The sequence below is a fragment of the Cebus imitator genome, unplaced genomic scaffold (assembly GCF_001604975.1).
Source record: "Cebus imitator isolate Cc_AM_T3 unplaced genomic scaffold, Cebus_imitator-1.0 Scaffold496, whole genome shotgun sequence".
In the NCBI taxonomy this organism is placed as follows: domain Eukaryota; kingdom Metazoa; phylum Chordata; class Mammalia; order Primates; family Cebidae; genus Cebus; species Cebus imitator.
Window position 1 is genome coordinate 344,322 of NW_016107811.1, and position 25,247 is coordinate 369,568.

Sequence of the window (25,247 nt, forward strand, 5' to 3'; positions counted from 1 at the left end):
GAAGTTGCTTATCAGTTTCAGGAGATTTGGGGCTGAGACGATGGGGTCCTCTAGATATACAATCATGTCGTCTGCAAATAGAGACAATTTGACTTCCTCCTTTCCTATTTGAATACCCTTTATTTCTTTTTGTTGCCTGATTGCTCTGGCTAGAACTTCTAGTACTATATTGAATAGCAGTGGTGAGAGAGGGCATCCTTGTCTAGTGCCACATTTCAAGGGGAATGCTTCCAGTTTTTGCCCATTCAGTATGATATTGGCTGTTGGTTTGTCGTAAATAGCTTTTTCTAACTGGCATGAGATGGTATCTCAATGTGGTTTTGATTTGCATTTCTCTAATGACAAGTGATGATGAACATTTTTTCATGTTTGTTTGGCCTCACATGTGTCCTCTTTTGAAAAGTGTCTGTTCATATCCTTTGCCCACTTTTGAATGGGCTTGTTTTTTCTTGTAAATCTGTTTTAGTTCTTTGTAGATTCTGGATATAAGGCCTTTGTTAGACGGGTAGATTGCAAAAATTTTTTCGCATTCTGTTGGTTGCCAGTTCACTCTAATGACTGTTTCTTTGGCTGTACAGAAGCTCTGGAGTTTAATTAGATCCCATTTGTCTATTTTGGCTTTTGTTGCCAATGTTTTTGGTGTTTTAGTCATGAAGTCCTTGCCTATGCCTATGTCCTGAATGGTTTTGCCTACGTTTTCTTCTAGGGTTTTTTATGGTGTTAGGTCTTATGCTTAAGTCTTTAATCCATCTGGAGTTAATTTTAGTGTAAGGTGTCAGGAAGGGGTTCAGTTTCTGCTTTCTGCACAGGGCTAGCCAGTTTTCCCAACACCGTTTATTAAACATTTATTGATGGGGATAGCGTTGAATCTATAAATTACTTTGGGCAGTATGGCCATTTTCACAATATTGATTCTTCCTAACCGTAAGCATGGAATGTTTTTCCATCTGTTTGTGTTCTCTCTTATTTCCTTGAACAGTGGTTTGTAGTTCTCCTTGAAGAGGTCCTTTACATCCTTTGTTAGTTGTATTCCTAGGTATTTTATTCTCTTTGTCACAAGTGTTAATGCCAGTTCATTCCTGATTTGGCTCTCTTTAAGTCTGTTATTGGTGTATAGGAACGCTTATGATTTCTGCACATTGGTTTTCCATCCTGAGACTTTGCTGAAGTTGCTTATCAGTTTAAGGAGATTTTGTGCTGAGACAACAGGGTCTACTAAATATACAATCATGTCGTCTGCAAATAGAGACAATTTGACTTCCTCCTTTCCTAATTGAATACCCCTTATTTCTTTTCTTGCCTCACTGCTCTGGCTAGAACTTCCAATACTGTATTGAATAGGAGTGGTGAGAGAGGGCATCCTTGTCTAGGGCCAGATTTCAAAGGGAATGCTTCCAGTTTTTGCCCATTCAGTATGATATTGGCTGTGGGTTTGTCATAAATAGCTTTTATTATTTTGAGATATGTTCTGTCTATACCTAGTTTATTGAGAGTTTTTAGCATAAAGGGCTGTTGAATTTTGTTGAAGGCCTTCTCTGCATCTATTGAGATAATCATGTGGTTTTTGTCTTTGGTTCTGTTTATATGGTGGATTACATTTATAGACCTCTGTAGGTTGAACCAGCCTTGCATACCTGGGATGAAGCCCACTCGATCATGATGGATAAGCTTTTGGATGTGCTGCTGCAATTGGTTTGCCAGTATTTTACTGAATATTTTTGCATCTACGTTCATCACGGATATTGGCCTGAAGTTTTCTTTTTTGTTGAGCCTCTTCCAGGTTTTGGCATCAGGATGACGTTGGTCTCATGAAATGATTTGGGAAGGATTCCCTCTTTTTGGATTGCTTTGAACAGTTTCAGAAGGAGTGGTACCAGCTCCTCTTTGTATGCCAGGTAGAATTCGGTTGTGAACCCATCTGGACCTGGGCTTTTTTTGGTTGGCAGGCTATTAATTGCTGCCTCAACTTCAGCCCTTGTTATTGGTCTATTCAGGGTTTTGACTTCTTCCTGGTGTAGGCTTGGGAGGGTGCAAGTGTCCAGGAATTTACCCATTTCTTCCAGGTTTACTGGTTTATGTGCATAGAGTTGTTTGTAGTAATCTCTGATGGTAGTTTGTATTTCTGTGGAATCAGTGGTGATATCCCCCCCTTACCATTTTTTATTACATCTATTTGATTATTCTCTCTTTTATTTTTTATTAATCTGGCTAGTGGTCTGCCTATTTTGTTGATCTTTTCTAAAAACCAGCTCCTGGATTTATTGATTTTTTGAAGATTTTTTTGTGTCTCTTTCTCCTTCAGTTCTACTCTGATCTTAGTTATTTCTTGTCTTCTGCTAGCTTTTGAGATGTTTTGATCTTGCTCCTCTAGCTCTTTCAATTTTGATGACAGGGTATCAATTTTAGATCTTTCCTTGCTTCTCATATGGGCATTTATTGCTCTAAATTTTCCTCTAGACACTGCTTTAAATGTGTCCCAGAGATTCTGGTACGTTGTGTCTTCGTTCTCACTAGTTTCGAAGAACATTTTTATTTTTGCCTTCATTTCATTTTTTATCCAGTCAATATTCAAGAGCCAGTTGTTCAGTTTCCATGAAGTTGTGTGGGTCTGAATCCTGAGTTCTAATTTGATTGCACTGTGGTCTGAGAGACTGTTATGATTTCCATTCTTTTGCATTTGCTGAGGAGTGATTTACTTGCAATTATGTGGCCAATAGAGTAGGTGTGATGGGTGCTGAGAAGAATGTGTAGTCTGTGGATTTGGGGTGGAGAGCTCTGTAGATGTCTATTAGGTTTGCTTGGTCCAGATCTGAGTTCAAGTCCTGAATATCCTTGTTAATTTTCTGTCTCAATGATCTAATATTGACAGTGGAGTGTTAAAGTCTCCTGCTATTATTGTGTGGGAGTCTAAGTCTCTTTGTAGGTCGTTAAGAACTTGCTTTATGTATCTGGGCGCTCCTGTATTGGGTGCATATATATTTAGGATCGTTAGCTCTTGTTGCATTAATCCTTTTACCATTATGTAATGCCCTTCTTTGTCTCTTTGGATTTTTGTTGGTTTAGAGTCTATTTTATCAGAGACTAGGATTGCAACTCCCGCTTTCTTTTGCTCTCAAATTGCTTGGTAAATCTTCCTCCATCCCTTGATTTTGAGCCTATGTGTATCCATGCATGTGAGACGGGTTTCCCAGATACAGCACACCTATGGGTTTTGACGTTATATCCAATTTGCCAGTCTGTGTCTTTTGATTGGGGCATTTAGCCCATTGACATTTAAAATTAATATTGTTATGTGTGAATTTGACCCTGCCATTTTGATGCTAGCTGGTTGTTTTGCCCATTAGTTGATGCAGTTTTTTCATCGTGTTGATACTCTTTACCATTTGGTACATTTTTGGAGTGGCTGGTACTGGTTGTTCCTTTCTATGTTTAGTGTTTCTTTCAGGAGCTCTTGTAAGGCAGGCCTGGTGGTGACAAAATCTCTCAGCAATTGCTTGCTTGTAAAGAATTTTATTTCTCCTTCATTTATGAAGCTCAGTTTGGCTGAATATGAAATTCTAGGTTGAAAGTTCTTTGCTTTAAGGATATTGAATATCAGCCCTCACTCTATTCTGGCTTGTAGGGATTCTGCCAAGAGATTCGCTGTGAGTCTGAAGGGCTTCCCTTTGTCGGTAACCTGACCTTTCTCTCTGGCTGCCTTTAGCATTTTTTCCTTCATTTCAACCCTGGTGAATCTGACAATTATGTACTTTGGGGTTGCTCTTCTTGAGGAATATCTTTGTGGTGTTTTCTGTATTTCCTGGACTTGAATATTGGCCTGCCTTGTTAGGTTAGGGAAGTTCTCCTAGATAATATCCTGAAGAGTGTTTTCCAGCTTGGATTCATTCTCTCCATCACATTCAGGTACACCCATCAAATGTAGATCAGATCTTTTCACATAATCCCATATTTCTTGGAGGTTTTGTTCATGTCTTTTCACTCTTTTTTCTCTAATCTTGTTTTCTCATTTTATTTCATTGAGTTGATCTTCAATCTCTGATANAAAGTCTATTTTATCAGAGACTAGGATTGCAACTCCTGCTTTTTTTTTGCTCTCCATTTGCTTGGTAAATCTTCCTCCATCCCTTTATTTTGAGCCTATGTGTGTCTTTGCACATGAGATAGGTTTCCTGAATACAGCATACCAATGGGTCTTGACTTTCTATCCAATTTGCCAGTCTTTGTCTTTTGATTGGGGCATTTAGTCCATTTACATTTAAGGTTAATATTGTTATGTGTGAATTTGATCCTGCCATTTTGATGCTAATTGGTTGTTTTGTCTGTTAACTGATGCAGTTTCTTCATTGTGTCAATGGTTCTTTACTATTTGGTATGTTTTTGGAGTAGCTGGTACTGGTTGTTCCTTTCCATGTTTACTGCTTAAGGAGCTCTTGTAAGGCAGGCCTGGTGGTGACAAAATCTCTCAGCAATTGCTTGTCTGTAAAGTATTTTATTTCTCCTTTGCTTATGAAGCTTAGTTTGGCTGGATATCAAATTCTGGGTTGAAAGTTCTTTTCTTTAAAGATATTGACTACTGGCCCCACTCTCTTCTGGGGTTCTGCTGAGAGATCCGCTGTGAGTTTGTGAGTCTGATAGGATTCCCTTTGTGGAAACCCGACCTTTCTCTCTGGCTCCCTTAACATTTTTCCCTTCATTTCAACCCTGGTGAATATGACAATTATGTGCCTTTGGGTTGCTCTTCTTGAAGAATATCTTTGTGGTGTTCTCTGTATTTCCTGGACTTGAATATTGGCCTGGCTTGCTAGGTTGGGGAAGTTCTCCTGGATAATATCCTGAAGAGTGTTTTCCAGATTGGATTCATTCTCCCTGTCACATTATAGTACACCTATCAAACATAGATTAGGGCTTTTCACATAATCCCATATTTCTTGGAGGCTTTGTTCATTTCTTTTCACTCTTTTTTCTCTAATCTTGTTTTCTCATTTTATTTCATTGAGTTGATCTTCAATCTCTGATATGCTTTCTTGTGCTTGGTCAATTTGGCCATTGAAATTTGCGTATGCTTTGCGAAGTTCTCATGTTGTGTTTTTCAGCTCCATCACGTCATTTATATTCTTCTCTAAGCTGTTTATTCTCGTTAGCATTTTGTCAAGCCTTTTTTCAAGGCTCTTAGTCTCTTCGTATTGAGTTAGAACATGTTCTTTTAGCTCAGAGAAGTTTGTTATTACCCACCTTCTGAAGCCTGTTTCTGTCAATTCATCAGACTCATTCTCCATCCAGCTTTGTTTCCTTGCTGGTGAGGAGTTGTGATCCCTTGGAGGAGAGGCATTCTGGTTTTGGGTGTTTTCATCCTTTTTGCGCTGGTTTCTTTCCATCTTTGTGGATTTATCTACCTGTGGTCTTTGTATTTGGTGACTTCTGGATGGGGTCTCTGAGTGGATGTCCTCTTTTTTATGATGAAGTTACTTCTTTCTGCTTTTCAGTTTTCCTTCTAACAGTCAGGCACCTCTGCTGTAGGACTGCTGGAGGTCCACTCCAGACCCTGCTTGCCTGAGGATCACTTGTGGCAGCTGCAGAACAGTAAGGGTTGCTGCCAGTTTCTTCTCCTGTTATCTTTGTCCCAGAAGGATACCCACCAGCTGTCAGCCTGAGCTCTCCTTTATGAGGTGTCTCTTTGGATATACAGGGGTCTGGGAGCTGCTTGAGGAGACAGTCTGTCCCTTTATAGGAGCTCAAGTGCTGAGCTGTGAGCTCCATTGTTCTGTTCAGAGCTGCTGTGCAAGTATGTTTAAGTCTGCTGCAGTGGAACTCAAAACTGCCTTTTTTCCCAGGTGCTCTGTCCTGGGAAGGTGGGGCTTTATTTATAAGTTCCTGATGTGCTGCTGCCTTTTTTCAGAGATGCCCTGCCCAGCAAGTAGATGGCCTAATCATAGTCTGCCAGCAGAGGCGTTGCTGAGCTGCCATGGGTTCTGCCCAGCTGCTGTGTGAACTTCCTTGTGGTTTTGTCTATATAGTTAGAACTGCCTCGGTAATGATGGTTTGCCTCAGTAATGGCGGATTGCCTTGGTAATGGCAGACTGCCTCGGAAATGGCAGACTGCCTCAGTAGTGGTGGACTGCCTTGGTAATGGTGGACACGCCCTTCCCCCTACAGAGCTGGACCACCCTGGGTCCAGCTGTGCTTGCTGTTAAAGTCTCAATCCAAAGCATTTCAGGTTGCTGGTCTTTGTGGGGGTGGGACCTGCCAAGCCAGATCACCTGGCTCCCTGTTTCAGCTCCATTTTTTTCAGTTGAATGGGTAGCTCTGTCTCCCGAGCATTCCAAGCGCCAGTTGAAACAGCCACCCAGATTTGTGTGAGTTTTTGTGTGGAGACCCGCTGCGCCAGCTGAAACAGCCATGCTGAAAACTCGGCTTGGAAACATGGCGCTTTTCAGCCTGGGAATCTCCTGGTCTGTGGGCAGTAATAACTCATTTGGAAATGTGGTGATCACTCACCCTCTTTGTTGTTCTGGCTGGAGACTGCACTCCAGAGCTGTTCCTATTTGGCCATCTTGGATCCCCTTGCTTTTTTTTTTTTTCCCCTTAAGACAGAGTCTTGCTCCGTCTCCCAGGCTGGAGTGCAGTGGTACAATCTCAGCTCATTGCAACCTCCGCCTCCTGGGTTCAAGCAATTTTCCAGCCAGGCAGGGTTACAGGTGCCCACCACCATGTCCAGCTAATTTTTGCATTTTTAGTAGAGACAGGGTTTCACCATATTGGCCAGGCTGGTTTTGAACTCCTGACCTTAGGTGATCTGCCCACCTTGGTCTCCCAAAGTGCTGGGATTACAGACATGAGCCACTGTGCCTAGCCTGATTCTCCCTCTTAATTGCCACTTCTTTCCACCTACTTCAAGCAACATTTGGCTTGTGCACAGTGCACTTCTACTTTTGTCCACTTTCAAAACTGTAGCGAGTGGGTTTTCTTTTTTAATGCTAATTTGATCATATCCGTCCTTTTTGCTCAAAATCTACTAATGGCTTCTCATTGATCATAGGGTAATGGCTAAAATATTCAATAATGCACTGAAAGCGCCACAGGATCTATTCTGACCTGGTGTATATGTCACCCGATCCATCTTGTGATGCTCTTCCTTGCCTTTCTACACTCCAGGTACTTCCTGAACTTCACCTTATTTTTAACTCCAGTGTTACAACAGCATTCATACCTGCTGTTCCCTCTGTCTGGAATGCTCACTTTCTCCTTACGCACACCCTGATCTTTCAGACTAGACCTTAACTGCCACTTTCTTGGGGTAACTTTCCCATTGTTCTTGGTCTGAGGTCAAATATCTCACACCTTCATAACAGCTTATCACAACTGAAATTTTAAAATTTTTGAAATTATTTGTTTAATGCCTATCTTTCCTGCTATAATATAATCTCAAAGAGAAAAGAAAGTAGGTCTTATTTTTGTATCCCCAAAGCCTAACATCTATCATGTCTTGCACATAGTAAAAGGTCAATAAATCTTTATCAAACTATGAATATCTTGATAAATAAATGTGTTTGAATACTGGTCAAATCATAAACAGAATTACCGGAACCAAAATTATAATATTATACAATTAACCTTAATGGTGTCAGTCATACTCTCTGACAAAAGATTTGCAAAGCTTCAATGTGTATGTACACAAGGAGAAGAAGTGAGAAGTCCAAAAGTACTTAATGACAAAAGAATAAGGTTGTGTCTTAATATATTACCTAAATTTCAAGGGAGGCACAACTATATTCAAATAAAAGTTTAGATACAAGCCCCAAGTTACACTATTAAGATAGAAAACTTGCTGGGCACACTGGTTCATGCCTGTAATCCCAGAACTTTGGGAGGCTGAGGCGGGCAGATTGCCTGAGGTCAGGAGTTGGAGACTAGCCTGGCCAACATGGTTAAACCCTGTCTCTACTAAAAATACAAAAATTAGCCAGGCGTGGTGGCAGGCACCTGTAATCCCAGCTACTCAGGAGGCTGAAGCAGGAGAATCCCCTGAACCCAGGAGGCAGAGGTGGCAGTGAGCCAAGATTGTACCACTGCCCTCCAGCATGCATGACACAGTGAGACTCCATCTCAAAAAAAGAAAGACAAAAAAGACAGAAAACTCAGATTATCTGAAAAAAAATAAAGACCACACAATCCAAAATTTTATACTTTATGTATATACAATTATTTGAAACTAGTTATAGAGATCACAGTCTCTTAACTTATAAAATGAGTAAATTTAATCTATTCGAGTAAAATCAAAGCTTAAACATTTTAAAGATCTTCACAACATTTAAAATTAATGAGAAAAAACTACAAACTCCTGAACCAAAATTTTATTTTAAATTAGGTTTTTAGTGCATATGAAAATTGTTCATAACACATGACACATAAAGATGTTGTCACATTGAACTACAATAGAAAATATTTTTATACAAATTTTGAAATTACTAATATGCTTATTTCTCCTGCGGAAAAAATGCAGTTTGTTTAAATCAACTTTGTCATGGAATATCAAGTAGGTTTAAAATTTTTATATTATTGTTTAATAACTTTTTAATAAGACTTTGAGTCTCCCCTTGATCTACACATAATATATTTTTTAATGTGTTGAATACTGTAGCAGCTTTTTCTCTCATCTCCGGTGGAACACATTTAATATCTAAATATTCATAGAGCTTAAATCTAGAATTATACAGCATGTTAATAACAGTTTCAATGTCATCAATTTTATTACTCGTTTGTCCTAGTGACAATAACTGGGATTTATACATTGTTTTTAATTTATGTTCTGCTGCTGCTGCTAGAGCAAGGCTTCGTTTTAGGTAATCTTTAGAGGCTTGAATATCTTCTCTATATTCTGGTTTGCTGGTGTCACTAAGTGCCTGTTGCACTCGTGAATTAATATCTAAAATTTTTTTCAAAATGTCATCATTATTCCAACTCTGTGGGTGTCTTCCAAATGTTGGTTCTTCAGGTTTTTCTACTGCAGTTTCACCAGAGAGCTGAGGAACATCTTCTGATTCTGTAGACATCTCAATTCCCGTGCTCCTATAAAAAGAGGTGACAGGTGATTCGCATGAGGTGAAATATGGACTTGTAGATGATTCAGTAACAACTGGCAATGTTTTTGGTGCCTTAGTTTGTCTTGCAGTTGGCTCCGGCTCTGGCTCTGGCTCTGGCTCTTCATTTTCAATATAAGGTTCCTCTGTGTGTAAAACAATGGAAACATTGTTTGGTTTGATCGACCAGAATGGGGTACTTTCCATGTGTTTTTTCCTTCCTGTTTCTGGTGTGAAGCCTCTAGTAGGGAAAGTAGTAGTTTCTTCACCCATAGGATTGATTAAACCATCATTCTCAGTTGAAGTGTCTCCATGTGTAATTATCTCCTTAAATTTTGATCCCTTCGATCTTACAGAATAAACATGTTTTGGAGAATTAGATTTTTTCTCACGACCTGGCTCCCTAGTGGGAACACTTAGTATCAGGTTCTCTAAAGCTTGTATATAATGATTCAAGTTTTGTTCTTCATCAGGTGTCATAGTTATGCCTTAAGGGAAAAAAATCAAATAAATAATAAGTAACATTTATTATTATATATGACACATTGACAGAACTACTGACCAAAATTTATTTCATATGCTATCACTTAAAAATTGAAATAAAGAACCAATAAGCAAAGCACTTTTGACACAGTTAACTTTCACTTAAATAAACAAAATTATTTCTTCAGGTTCTTATTAAAACAGTTGGGTAAGACTATTGCAAAAGTTGCATATTAACACCATTCTCTCTACATTTTTGCTTTCATTCTGATTTTATTTATGATTCAACAGGCAACTTATTAAATCCAAATTCTTGATTATGTCCTCTGACACAATGGTGTGCTGGAGTAGGCTTATACTGGTTCACTAGAGCCCATTGTTAGATTTTTTATGAATTTTGTGAGCCAGATGTTATACATAGACATTTTTAAAAATTAACTTATTTACATTTACAAATAAATTATATTAAAAACAAATGTAATAAATACCCCAAACTCATCGCTTTCTAATTATTTCACTATTTTCTCTGCTGGTGAGGTTATTTACATCTAATGTATCTGTATGATGAAAATGCAATATGATGGTGTGCTATTCTGCATCTCTACTTCCCTGCTCAGTGATGTCAACTTGACAGTTTGAAATCAACCATGGTGAGAGTATCTACGCCATGTAAATGAGCAAATGCTACAAATCAGAGTTTCCTCCCCTCTCTCAAAAGCCAGTTTTAAATATTTACCAGTGTACTACTGCCTTAAACCCAACAAAGATCTAATTAAGTAACATTTTATTGGAATCCAATTAGTCTTGTCCATTTGTTTATGTATTATCTATAGGTGCTTTTGCCTGCAACAGTAGAGTAGCCATAAGAGACCATAAGGCCTGCAAAGCTAAAAATACTATCTGACCCTTTACAGAAAAAGTTTGCCAATTCCTGGTCTAATTCATCAACATTTCACTCTTAACAACAGAATGGTAGTTCTATTTCGTGAACCACTGGCTGCACCTTCCTTCTCCTCACCCGCCCCTGCATCAAAAATATATATATATATATTCTTGACTAAAGTTTGATCAGGAAATATTTCCTGTCTTTTATTTTAAGCATCAAATTGTTTTAGTTGATTTAAAAAGAAAAAAATACAGAAAAGACCAAAAAAAGGTCAAGGGTATTGTTGGGGCATCTAATGTGGAGGGTCTTTTTTTGAGGGGTCTCCTAAAATAAAATATTTTGATAAGCAAAATTTAAAAAATGGTAGTTCTATTTATACTCCTATTTTGTAGCATCTGAGCAGTAAAGCCTCTCATTTCCAATGTGGAAAACAGAAAAGATAAGAAGATATTCTGGAATTCTGGGAGTAGTTTTATTTTAAGCATCCAATTGTTTTACTTGATTTAAAAAGGAAAACATATAGAAAAGACCAAAAGAAGGTCATGGTATTGTTAGGGCCTCTATCTAATATAGAGGGTCTTTTTTTGAGGGATCTCCTAAAATAAAATATTTTGATAAGCCAAAAAAAATCCCAGTGGTTATATTTATACTCCTACTTTGCAGCATCTGAGCAGTAAAGCCTCTCATTTCTAATGTGGAGAAATGAGAAAAGACAGTAAGATATTAAGATATTCTGGAATTCTGTTCAACTAAATGTGACTTTTAATGGTTTACTGTATTTAATGGTTTACTGTATTAAAATACTCCTGAACCAGAGTATTTTAATTTTAAGTGCCATGATGTTTTACTATGTGCAGTTTTAAGGTTTGCCATTTTCAAGTATACAAATTGATTTAACCCAGGGAAGGAAGTCACTTTTCACCAAACGCTAATGTAGTACTCCTACCTGAACCATCCCTCTGCAGGCTAAAGTAATAAACTTTCTGTTCAGGAGGCACTTTTATTTAGCTTTTTGGTAAGCATAAAGTGCTCAAAAATTACCTTGTATTTACATGTTTCTCCTCTCTTCTTTATTCTGTTACAACTTAGAAAGACCAGATAGACGTTTAATCAAAATTAAAAGCGTATTTCTAAATTTTAAAAAATTCTTAATGAGAACAGTTTAGTGAGCCAATGTGGTAGCGGAAAGATACTACACTTGTCTGGAGATCTTAATTCTAAAAGTAAATTCTATATTTTATGTAATGCTTAGAAAAGCCTTGTATACTCATAAGATCCAAATGATGATGATAGGTGATGAAGAAAGCATAGAACATAAAGTAGAGTTTGATGCTATCCTTATAATACTTTTAAAAAATCACTCACATAGTATCATATATTTTGTCTGTGAACTGCAGATTTTTTTAATGGACTGGAATGATAACAAACTAAACCCATATGGGCAGTTGCCTCTGAGGAGAGGGAGTAGGACTCCATTTGGTCAGTAGAGGTGACTTCATAATGTTTTACTCCCTAAACACACACACACACACACACACACACACACACACACACACCTCGATCATTTAATACAGTAAGCCATTAAAAGTCACTTTTACTTTTTAAGTTTCAAGTATTTTTTCTCCTTTATTTTTTAATGACAAAAATTGTATGAAAATCACATTTTAAAAAGAAAAATAACTTATTCATGTAAACTCGTATTTATAAAATGCATTGTTCAGAGTCTTCATGAAGGTAAATATTGAGTAAAATGAATATCCCTAGTGCAGTGAAAATAAAATATTTGATCCTGGTCCTGGCTCTACCAATTTATAGCAGCATGACCTTAGGTAATTATTTAACTTACCTGAACATTCACTTAACTATAAAACTAAGATACTACATTTGCCTTTTTATCTCATAGAACCAAATAAATTAAATATTTTAAAGCATTTTCAAAGCTACAGAGCACTAATATTATTCTTTATAAAGGTAACTGCTTATATTTCTCATTTTAAATATAAATTTCCTTTAAAATTATGTAGAAAAACATGGTCCCTAAAAAGAACATTAAAATATGCTTTCTATCTTATTTAATGGGAAACAGTAGAAGATTTTCCGCTAAAGACAGGAACAAGGTAAGAATACCTAATATCTTCATTACTGTTAATATTTAACATCATATTGGAGATACTAGTCAATGCAATTAGACAAGGGAAAATAATTGGGGACATGAGAATTGGAAAGAAAGAGGTAAAACTATGTTCAAATACAGATGATGTAATTATAAATACAGACAACACAAAAGAATCCATTGAAAAGCTACTACCATTAGTAAGAGAATTTCATAAATAGCAAGTCATGAAAATCAATATATTAAAATGAATATACAAATATAAACTAGTTAGAAGAGACGAGAAAGAAGATGCTGTTTACATAACAGAAAAAAAAAATGAAACAAAATATTGGCTGTGTGCAATGACTCATACCTGTAATTCCAGCACTTTGGGAGGCTCAGGGGGACAGATGGCTTAGAGCCCAGGGGATCAAGACCAGCCTGGGAAATATGGTAAAACGCCAACTCTATAAAAATACAAGAATAAGCTGGGTACAGTGGCATACACCTGTAGTCCCAGCTACTGAGAAGGCTGAAGTGAAAGGATCGCTTGAGCCTGGGGACATTGAGGCTGCAGTGAGCCATGATCTTTCCACTGCACTCTAGCCTGGGGTTATATATATATAATAAAACAAAACATTTTTCAAATGCCAAAATCAATATGAAGAGTTATAGTAGACTAAATAATGAATATTCAAAGATATCACCCTAGAACCTGTAAATATTACCTTAAGAAAAAAGGGTCTTTGCAGATGTGGTTAAATTAAGTTTCTTGATATGGGGTGATTATTCTGGATTACGTCGGTGGATTCTAAATCCAATCACAAATATTCTTAGAGAGACACAAAGAGATTCGACGCACATGAAGAAGATGAAGAAGTAATATAGAGGAAGAGGGAGAGATCAGACTGATGTGGTCACAAGTCAAGGAATGTGGGCAGACACCAGAAATTGGAAGAGGCAAGGAACATATCTTCCCTTGAGCTTCCAGGGGGAGCATGGGTCAGCCTATGCCTTGATTTTGGCTCAGGAAAATGGATTCAAGACTTCTGGTCCCTAGAACTGTGAAAGTAAATTTCTGCTGTTTTAAACCACCAAGTTTGTGGTAATTTGTTATAGCAGCTACAGCAAACTAATATAGGAATATAATAAAATATTCTGAAAGACATAAATATCAACAAATAGTTATACCATGATCTTGGATGAGAAGATTCAACATCATAAAGATGCTTAGATGTCATATCCTCTTTTAATTTATACATTTAATATGTTCCTTAAAATGTCACTAATTTTTTTCTGGAGTTAGAAAAATTTATTATAAAGTTTATTTGGAAGAACAAATAAGAACAGCCAGGAAAACAAACCCTAGCCTTATCAAATATTAAAATCAAATATTTAAATATGTTACAAAGTCTCTATTATGAAAAATAGTATAGCATTGGCCATGAATAGATGAATGGAGCAGAATGGAAAATATACAAATAGACCCAATTGCACATGGAAAAATAGCTCACAATTTATGAACTATTCCAGTTAATAATTAAAGAAGCCATTTATAATTAAAATGTGATCATTTTGCAATAATTTTTTTTTGAGATGGAGTTTTGCTCTTGTTGCCCAGGCTGGAGTGCAATGGTGCAATGTCAGCCCACTAAAACCTCTGCTTCCCAGAGTAGCTGGGATTACAGGCACCCACCACCATGCCCAGCTAATTTTTGTATTTTTTAGTAGAGATGGGGTTTCACCATGCTGGCCAGGCTAATCCTGAACCCCTGACCTTAGGTAATCCACCTGCCTTGGCCCCACAAAGCGCTGGGATTACAGGCATTAGTCATCATGCCCAGCCTTTGCAATAATTTTCTATGGCTGTGCATGTCTAAAAAGGTACAAAATCAGACATTATGCGTTTCCTAATGGAAAAACACACTACCACCTATGAAGTAGTCTCACAAAAAAAAAAAAAAAAAAAAAGAGTCAAATCTGAATCCAGTAGCTCTCCCTAGATATAACTAACAATAAGAAAACACATAGGACAGCAAGGGAGATATTAAACTACACCATGGGGATATAATCAGCAAAACCTAGACTGTGAGAAACTAAAGGATGTATGATCCAGTTTCTTCAACAAATTGCAAGGGGAAAAGCAGAGATGGAGGAAGAACTATAGATTAAAAGAGAATGAACAGGTATATTAGTAAGTTATATGTATAAATCTTACTTGAATTCCAATTCTATCAAACTGGAAAAAGAGAAAGACAATCAGAAAACACTAACCAGATATTTAATAATATTAAGGAATTACCATTGTAAGTAAACAATTACATTGTTTTGTGTTTTGTAAAGTCCTTATATTTTAGTGTTTCATGCTGAAATATTTGCTGATAAAATTATATGATGTCTAGAATTTGCTTCTAAACAATCCAAGCCCAAGAAATTGAGAAGGGTGTTCAGGGAGGTGAGAAGAAAAGGAATGTGGGTAGAACTATCAATGAAATAGGCTTAATCACGAATTAATAATAACTAAAGCTAGAAATCACCACTAAAGAACTTACCCATGTAACCAAAAACCACCTGTTCCCCCAAAATTATTGAAATGATAATAATAATTGAAACTATTATAAACATGTGGAGATTATACAATTCTTTGTACTTGTGTATATAAATTTTTCCATAATAAAATTTTTTTAATATGAAAAACATTCTAATTCTGAGCAACAATCATAAGCAAATCTAAAATGTATAACCAAAAAAGGTTTCAATGCTTTTAAAAAGACAGTGCCATTAAATTACAATCTGCTGAACACTTGCTTTGCAAACCATTTAGCTTGCTGCTTCTCAAAGTAGTAAATAAGATACCAGGTGGATATGAGGCAAGTTAGAGTGTCAAAGGACAGGAAAAGGAGATACTTACTACTAGTTGATTCCTTAACAAACTGAAATACTTATTATCCACTTCTATTGTTACTCAGGCAACACCCAAAAGCCTGTTCTTGGCTGCCTAGCAACGGAGTGCCCTACCTTCTATCTCACTTTTCCTCTGTTCTTCATGTACCCTTGGCTCCATATTTTTCTACCGTTAAATCCATCTTCTCTCCATACACCTTCTACCTCCTGCTTTTGTCCCCTGAAACATCTCCATATTTCATGTTGCCCTTCTCAGTTCTACTAATCAGATCTGCTCTTGCAAATCAATTTGATCTTTATAAAAATGTTTGTAGCTAAGGTAGTAAAAGATAGTGGAGCCTCAAATGCCCCTACAGATGGCCATGGCCACTGTGAAAACCTGCTTTTCTCTATTCTTCAGGAGGTGCCAGAAAGGTGAACAAAGTTCAAATTCTTACAAAGAACAGATAATCCTGCTAGAAGTTGTGTTATTATACTTGGATATTCATAGTCTATACTGGCATAGTTAATAATGACCCATCTATTTTTACCAGTAAATGATTCATGAAAACATGGCAGTGTCCTAGAACATAGCTATGGCTCAGGTAAGAATCTCCAGCTTGAGAAACCATGATGCTGCCTTCCAGTGCTTCTTGTAAGCAGGATGGCTAACTCCTAAGCAGGCTTGAGATTTTGCTGGAATCTCAGATATGAGACTGGCAGGTGAACCTAAGGTTGCCACCACTTCTCTTCTTAAAATAGTACAGGAAGAACTGTCACACAACAGAAATGATAAGAAAGTAAATAAAACGGTACTAAACAACTGTAGGAACAAAAGTGGTAGGAAATCTGAAGGGGAAAATGGACGATAATGATTTAAAAGATCCTAATAGCTTCTACTAATTGAATGATCACAATGTGGCAGGCACTATACTACAAGCTTTAAATGTGAGAAGTACTTTGTCAAAGAAGGAAAGGAAGATGCTTAGAAAGGATAAGCAATTTGCTTAAGATTATATTCAACTTATAAGAAGTAAGGATGGGATTTGAACACAGGCTGCCTTACTTCAAAGCAGGTGCATGTAACAACTACACAATGTTGTCATAAAGAAATGACAGAAGGGCACTGGCAAAACTGTATTAATGATAAAATTATTCTGCAGGGATACTACTGTATTTAAAAATACATGTGACCATTAAATAAAATCAAATAAATAAATACAATATACAAAACTGTGCTATCAACTGGACCAAAATATTTTAAACTACATGTAAATATTAAAATTAAATTAAGTTAAATATGGCCAAATCTTGTTCTATCATCAAATGGACCAAAATGCATCATTTTTGAACATGAAGATGTATCTAGTAATATTGAAAACAATCGAAATACAATGTTTTCTTACCACAAAGTATGAGTAACTGACAGTCAATGACTTACAAAAAAAAATTCAGTTCACACAGAAATAAAAGGCAAATTAATTACTTTTGAATTTATTTGAGGAAAATAATAAAATCATGATTTAAAATAAGCAATGAAATATAAAACTTCAGGATGGGCGTGGTGGCTCACACCTGCAATCTCAGCATTTTGGGAGATGGAGGCAGGCAGATCACCTGAGGTCAGGAGATCAAGACCAGCCTGTCCAACATAGTAAAACCCTGTCTCTACTAAAAATACAAAAATTAGCCAGGCATGGTGACATGTGCCTGTAATCCCAGCTACTCTAGAGGCTGAGGCAGGAAAATCCCTTGATTCCATGAGGCAGAAGTTGCAGTGAGCCAAGGTTACACCATTGTACTTCAGCCCGGGGTACAAGAGTGAAATTCCGTTTCAAAAAATTAATTAATTAATTAATTAAATAAATAAAATTTAAAAACTTCATTCAGTAAATAATACATGTGAAATATATTTCCTTTTCATAAAATGACCAATTAAAAGAGGAGGATAAGGATGCGAAGAAAACGTAAAAGCCAATTTGGGTGAAAACTTGCTAAAACTCATTGTTCATAAAATATATGCAAATTAAAAACAATTTTGGTTTTGGCAGTCAAGTAGGCAAACATTTTTTTAATTATAAAACCTAGATTGGCATGTGTATATGTTACTTCCTTAGTGAAGTAAGTTCCATCCTACACAGAGAGGGGAACAATAAAACCCATTTCCCATATCCTCTATTGCCTAGCCCCTGGAGAAGACACAGCATGGCCTGTTGAGGGGTTGGGGGTGAGGGAAGGGAACTTAGAGGATGGGTCAATAGATGCAACAAACCACCATGGCACACATATACCTATGTAACAAAACTGCACATTCCGCACATGTATCCTGGGGTTTTTTTTAAGAAATAAAGAAAAAAAAATTCCGTCCTTACTCCCCTTTTGATCCCTAAATCCTTCTTTAGTCTCTCTCTAGCACACTGACCTGTTCTTTATAGAATTTAGACAGTTCTAACTGTATTTGTTTAATGTTTGCTAACTGCTACACTTAGCAAGCTCTTTGAGAGCTGTGACACATCTTTGTTCATTATTTCCTCTGTTCTACCCATGCCTAGAACCATACTAGACAGTCAAAAAGTATTTGTTAAATGATTAACTGAATGAACAGAATGCTGGAAAATATGTAAATTAATTGCACCTCTAGTAATTTATCTTAAGAAAATAATCACATGTACAAACATTTCTGTAGAAGAATACAGAGGAGGAAAACTAGACTTCATGTTATGTTTAAAAATAAATCTGCTAGTCTAAAAACTATCACATGGGGGTGCGGTTTCCCTAATTGTCCAATAATTATTAGAGGGAAAATTTTAAATGAATAATAAGAATTTTCTTTTATTTTAGGCAAAGTAGGCAGTTTTTTAAATAATAAAAGACACAGCTTACTATGTCTTTCTAAATTTCTAAGTGTTAAGTTTATATAAAATAACATCACAAACATCATAGTGAAATAATTCCAGTTCTCAGAGAGCCCTCATACTTCTTATAACTGCCCCTTACTAAATACCTAATATAAGTTTAGATCACGTAAACTTAAGTCCTACTAATTATCTTTCATTGAATTCTATCAATCTCTAAAGTAACAATGCATTAACATAATTTTAATGTAAGTCACCATCTTAATATTAAAATACCTTCATACCTTTATTTCTTTTAAAATACGCAATTCAATGGTTTTCAGTATGTTCACAGAGTGGTCCAATCACCACCACAATCTAAGTTCTATTGTCACCCCACAATAAAACCCATTTCCCATAACCCCTATCGCCCAATCCCTGGACAACCACTAATCTACTTTCTGTACCTATGTATTTGCCTATGCTAAACATTTCATATAAATTAAATCATACAATACATGTCCTTTTATGAGTGACTTCTTATACTTAGCATAATGTCTTCAAGATCATCCATGTTGTAGCATGTATCAGTACTTCATTCATTTTTATGGCCAAATAATATTCCATTGTATAGATATACACACATTTCTACTTTGCCCTTGGCCAGTAACCTTGATATGGCAACTGCTGATTGCACCCAAAATTTAACCAAGAATTACAGATGCTCATTTTGTTAAAGATTTGACTATAACTAGGATTTTTATTACAACAATAGTGAAAACAGAATGGCTTTATCCATAAATAACTCATGTATATAAAACTTAAACATATACCCAAGCATCCAGCACTTATAGGTGGTCCACAATCTGGCTGAATGTCCATAACTTTGGAGAACAAATTGCTTGTATTTTCTATACATGTCATGAAGTGGACTCACACAGAATAGACTTCCCTTATTCTACAGCAGTTAAGTGCTAAAGTAAGAATAACTGAAAGCTGTCACCATGTAAGAACTACCAGTTAAAACATGAACAACTTCAAATTAAAATGAACTTTAATGAAGGTTAAAATTTTAAAATGAACTGAGCTGAAGTACTGTATTTCCAACTCAAAGTAGTAATAATTGTGCTTGATTACTGAGGTGTGCTCAAGGAATGGTCATAAAAGGAAATATTAAACCTTGTTATTCATCCAGCAATTTTCCTATAATTTATTATTATTCAAATCTTAATTTTTGCTGACAGGTAAACAAACAAATAATTATGTTCATATTAATCAGGTGTTCCAGTTAAAGAAACATAACTTTATGACTTTGAACTTCCTGGTATTCATGTCCTTGGGTTGTGTCTTCTCACACTGGATATGGGCTTGCTGCATGTGGCTCATCTTGGCCTACAGGATATTAGCAAGTCTGATACAGTATAGGCTTATTAAGAGCATCCATGTTGGGGCTTATAAATCTCCCTCTTGGAAGCAAACTTCCATGGTGTAAAGAAACTTGGGTAGCGGACTGAAAGATAAGAAGTCATGTAAATACCCTGGAGAATAAGAGGCCATATTGGATATTCCTATCCATTTGAACATCCAGCTGAATGCAGCTGCATGAATGACCTCAGCTATATCATTTGAAGCAGAGCTGCCCAGCTCAATCTAGTGAAGCCATAGAATCATGAAAAATGATAAATTTGGGGAGCAGTCTTTTTTTTTTTTATAGAGACGGAGTCTCACTCTATCACCAGGCTGGAGTGCAGTGGCGTGATCTCAGCTCCCTGCAACCTCCACCTCCCTTGTTCAAGCAATTCTCCTGCCTCAGTCTCCCGAGTAGCTGGGACTACAGGTGCACGCCACTACGCCCAGCTAATTTTTGTGTATTTTAGTAGAGACAGGGTTTCACCGTGTTGGCCAGGGTGGTCTTGATCTCTTGACCTCGTGATCCGCCCACCTCGGCCTCCCAAAGTGCTGGGATTACAGGCATGAGCAGCCGGGGTAGCAGTCTTTTATGCCACAATAGGAAACCAAAATAGCCTCATTAAATTATGTTACAATTCTAGTTTGGATAAAGAGTTAAAAATCAAGTCATATTCTATGAGTAATGTTATAATTGGAGCCACAATAAACTCATGACTTTAAATATTTCTCTTCTAGTTCTGTTCACTAAAATGACAAAAATAACAGTATTAACCCACTGCACTAGTCTAGTATGTCTCACAGGCACTTTGGTCTCTAATACCATGTTCTACATCCCTCTGGAAAGACGATTTATTCCATTCAGAGTGAGAAAGACAGAGTGAGAAAGACACAAAGTGGGCTTGGAACAATCAGTTAATGTCAGAAAACAAGAAGTCTTTAGAAATATGTGGGATCCTATCAAAAGAACAAGAGAGGACAGCTCACAATAGCTTTAAATGGTCAAGGTATGAATATTTGAGCCTCAGAAAAAATTACACTTAGGTTAAATAAATTGTACGTTTTTAAAGTGCTTCAAATATATAGTGATACTAAAAGAAATCTTTTCAAATCACTAGTATTTTACTTGGATATGAAAAATTATTAAGTTTAATTTCACATATATTATCAAGAGATTAAAGTATATCCATTTAAGGGATAATATGGTCAAAAGAACAGAAAGACAGGACTTTTTTTCCCCATAAAATACTAATGGACAGGATAATGAAACTTCCTGCTACTGCCCCATAGGTTATCTCTGGACACTCACCTATTAGATGACATGCTCCTCATTACCACAAACATTAATGAAGTGTGTCATGACATTTCATTCACAGGTTTGAGAGACCCTTCTAAATGCTACAGCCTTGGCCACTAACAGTGTAAAGTGAACTTGCAGCACCAGAACCCAGTGTTATCTTTAGAATGTATTTGAAATAAAAGAAATCTGCTTTTCCTTTAAATTTACTTGGTGATAGAGTCAAACAATTGTTGCTGGTTGCTGCCTTATTATTTCCCTTGCCTTGTCTGGTTCATTAGGACAAAATCCTTCCTAAAGACAATGACAGAAGCCAGAGACTGATACATTGAGCCTTCTTATAATACCAATCTAGAAGTAAGAGCTTTTGTAATCCTAGACTAAAACCAGTGCCATTAACCCTATTTTTCCTAGTCTATACCAAGAGATGATCTAGATGATCCAATTTATTTGGGAGATATCCCAAAATTAATATTTTAATTATATTTAAAATGTTAAATTATGCAAATTTTGATTTAAATGTTAACATATTGATATTAATATACTTTAATTTTATTTTTAATATTAGTTTGCACTCCCAGCCCATGAATATTTGATGACTTAAAATTATAAAAGGCAAATTATATAATTTAAATAGTAGTTGATATCATTTAAATATGTAACTATTAAGTTAATATTACTTTAGAAGTTACTGTGCTTTTCTTTTTTTTGAGATGAGGTCTCACTCTGTCACCCAGGCTGGAATGCAGTGGTGCCATCTCAGGTCACTGTAACCTCTACCTCCTGGGCTCGGGTGATCCTCCCACCTCAGCCTCCTAAATAGCTGGGACTACAGGCGTGCCTCACCACATATGGCTAATTTTTGTATTTTTTGTAAAGACGGGGTTTTGCCATGTTGCCCAGGCTGGTCTTGAATTTCTGGGCTCAAGTAATCTGCCTGCCTTGGACTCCCGAAGTGCTGGGATTACAGGCATAAGCCACTGCACCCAACCTGTATACCTTTTTTAAAGCAAAAGGAATTCTCATTAAGAAGTAAGTTGCACAGTATAAGTATATTAAAGAGGGATGATTTTAAAAATAAGAAAGTATTTAAAGCTATGGAAAAATCAGGTACAGGAAACTGAACATATAAAATTTTATACAGTAGAAAGCTGTTTATCCAGCCACATCAGGGTGTGTGTGTATGTGTGTAAAGGAGTGCCAAATTCTGTATACCCAAGTGGCATTTATGTCTAACTGAATTTAAACAAATACTAGCAAAACTTGGATTGGGCCAATACAAGAAGTACCGAAGTTTCAACAAATGCAGTTACTTAATATACCCTTGATGTTTGTGTAATATAGCCTCCAAACTGGCTAGTATCTAGAAACAATGTGTCAAAGCTGCACTTTTCATTATAAAAACCTATGTGCCTTATCTTTTGCATCTTGCCAACAATCCTTCGAATAGTGGCCATATGAAAGAATGCATAGCTGATTTACATCAAGCTCAACTATATACTTATTTTTTAAAAAAAATTAAAATTACTTAGAGAAAAGAGAGACAGATACAGAGAAAGAGCCATGTACCACGGCCTGCTCTATATATTTCTTAATCCACTCTGTAAAAGAGAGGTAAATTACATTTTCGATGATATCTTCTATGATTACAACCTGTATATAGTTTCCTCATGTCTTATAACATCTATATATTCAACACAAAATCACCCTTTTTTTCTGAGAAGTGTTTTTTCATTTCCTACAACCCTTTTCTTTCTTCCCAAGAAGACTTAGGGAACATGGTGCAAAGAAAGAGAACAGGCCATGAAATTATGGTGTTAGGCAACAGAAAGTGCTAAGTTAAGTGGGTGTCCAGGGACTCATACCCAGCAGCCCCCGAGTACTGTGTGACAGTGTTAAAAATCACTTCAATTAAAGTCTCCATGTATGTTAGTCACTTGTGACTTGCTGATCTACAACTATCAAAATGCAGTAACTGGTGTCAGTAATAATGATCATCGGACACCAAGAAAAGACAGTAGCATCTTCATTATGTCTGGTCCTTCATGCCAAGGAAGAAAAATTCTACAAAACTTATTAAAAACAGCTACAAATTATAAGTGCTAGTATTTAAAGAGCTAACTTTAGTTTTCTGGGACACTTTAGGACTTTTCCCACTACTATTCATGATAATTTAGATTGTGTCTTATTTTGTTTTTAAATCGATTTTTAACTAAGATCTTTTAGCAATTCTGAAACACAGATTTGCATAATCAGCATGCACAATACTACTTTTTTCACACCTGTTAAATTGGATTTATTGATTTAAGTTAAACCAAATACCAACATTACTAAATGCCACAGTTAACTAGTTAGACTAAATGGGTAAGCCTCACCTACTTGACTTAAATACTAAGCGCCTCAAGGTGCCCACATGACATTGTTCGCAAAGTCTTAGTGCCCCTGAATTTGAGTTTATTGGTTTTCAGCTTTTGGGGAGGGACAAAATTGGTTTTCGTCAAGTCGTTATAATCCTGCTTAACTAAGGCTTTGAATACCGTGTGCACATGCGTGCTCTCTGGGAATGCATCATCAGGTGAGTGTCCCAGACCGCGGCCCACAATCCACAGGCTCTCCAAGTTTTACTGCACGGGTCAACCTTTTTCTGCACAGGGCCAGATAGTAAATACTTCAGGCTTTGGAGGCCAGACTGTGCGGCAACCACTTCACCCCGCTGTTGCAACGCGGGAAAGCAGGCATGGGCAATACATAAAGGAATGAGCGCGGCTGTGTTCCAATAAAACTTTATTCACCGACAATGAAATGTGAACGTCATGCTTTTCCACACGTCATGAAGGAGCACATTTCATATTTACATTTGAAAATGCAAAAAGCATGCCTCGCTGGCCAGCCACTTGGCGACGTGGCCGTCGGGCGGCAGTCCGCCAAACCCCGCGCCGTCACTCGCCCACCAAAGGCGGGGGAAGGGCCGGGGGGCAGAGGCAGGCCTCTGGCGAGGTGAGGGGGACCCACCCGCGCGCCCGGCCGGCCGGCGCCTCCCGTCAGTCTGGGCCCCGCCGCCTGAGTCGCTGCGTTCCCTGACCAGGAGAGGAGAGGGACAACCCTCGGCGTCGAGGCCAGGACCCTGGACAGGGGGAGGGAGGCGTGTAGGAACAGGGAGAAGAAAGGGCCAGGCTTCGGGGTCGCGGAGCCCGGGAGGTCCCCCCAGGTCCGCCGCCGCCTCAGGCCGGTCACTCACTCGGATAAGCCGGCACAGACGAAGGCCATAGCAACAGCGCAACTAGAAGGACTAAGGGCTCCATGGGCGTCGTCCACAGCACTCCGCCATGCGACCGGAACGTCCCGAGGCCACCAGGCTGGGAACCTCAGAGCCGAAAGGAGAGGTGTCAGCGGCGGACCGTCCTGCCTCAGGCCCTGGGACGCCCCGCAACCGTTGTGCCCAGCGCGCAAGCGCAGCGGGGTGAGGGAGGGGAGCGCGAGCTGCCAAGGCCCGCCCCCTCCTGGGGCCGCGTGCTGGAGGCTGAGGACAGCGCGCGTCCCGCCCCTTCCCAGTGCGCATGCTCGCTCCGCCTTCGTAGGTCCGGGCCGAGCGCGAGCTGCCAAGGCCCGCCCCATCCTGGGGCCGCGTGCTGGAGGCTGGGACCACACGCGTCCCGCCCCTCCCCAGTGCTCATGCTCGCTCCGCCCTCCTAGGTCCGGGCGAGCGCGAGCTGCCAAGGCCCGCCCCCTCCTGGGGCCACGTGCTGGAGGCTGGGACCACACGCGTCCCGCCCCTTCCCAGTGCGCATGCTCGCTCCGCCTTCGTAACCACACACGTCCCGCCCCTTCCTAGTGCGCATGCTCGCTCCGCCTTAGTAGGTCCGGACCGAGCGCGAGCTGGGAATGTGTCGACGCCCGGCTACTGCGTGCGCCTCGAAGCCTCGGGGCGGGCGGGGCTCGGCCCATCCTGCGCGCTGGGGAGACAGCCGTGGCCAAAACGCGGTCCATGCGAGGAAAGAACTGTAATGAGAAAGGCAAATAACCTGGCAGTTATCACCGCGTGGAAGGTCTGTGGCGGGGAACGCACTACGTACTGCTGCGGACCGTAGAAAACCACGCCCTGAAAGCAGATGGGGAGCGTGGCTGAGCGGAGGACAGCTTGGCGCGCTCCGAGAACTGAGCATGGTGCCGGCGAGTTGCATTGCTGGGGCTGGGAGGGCACTTGTTGGAGGCCAGCGGGGAGAGGTAGGCAAGGGCATTAAAAACACGTTGAGGGGTTTGGGCGTTTTTGCTTTTCAAAAGATCA

At 38.4% G+C, this 25,247-nt stretch overlaps 2 protein-coding genes across 2 annotated transcripts in view; both read right to left on the minus strand.

Moving 5' to 3' along the window:
• NOX5 (NADPH oxidase 5) overlaps nt 1-7,629 on the minus strand; it is a 22,852-nt gene extending 15,223 nt beyond the window's left edge. Inside the window, 1 exon segment of the mRNA XM_017513597.2 lies at nt 7,612-7,629. Coding sequence (XP_017369086.1) covers nt 7,612-7,629 — 18 coding nt within the window.
• A 707-nt stretch (nt 7,630-8,336) lies between these two features.
• On the minus strand, nt 8,337-24,445 carry SPESP1 (sperm equatorial segment protein 1). The gene is made up of 2 exons (XM_017513582.2): nt 24,201-24,445; nt 8,337-9,565 (listed from the first exon to the last, which is right to left on the minus strand). Exons 1-2 carry the CDS (start codon nt 24,262-24,264, stop codon nt 8,520-8,522), a joined length of 1,110 nt encoding a protein of 369 aa, XP_017369071.1. The 5' UTR covers nt 24,265-24,445; the 3' UTR covers nt 8,337-8,519.
• Nucleotides 24,446-25,247: the final 802 nt, after the last annotated feature.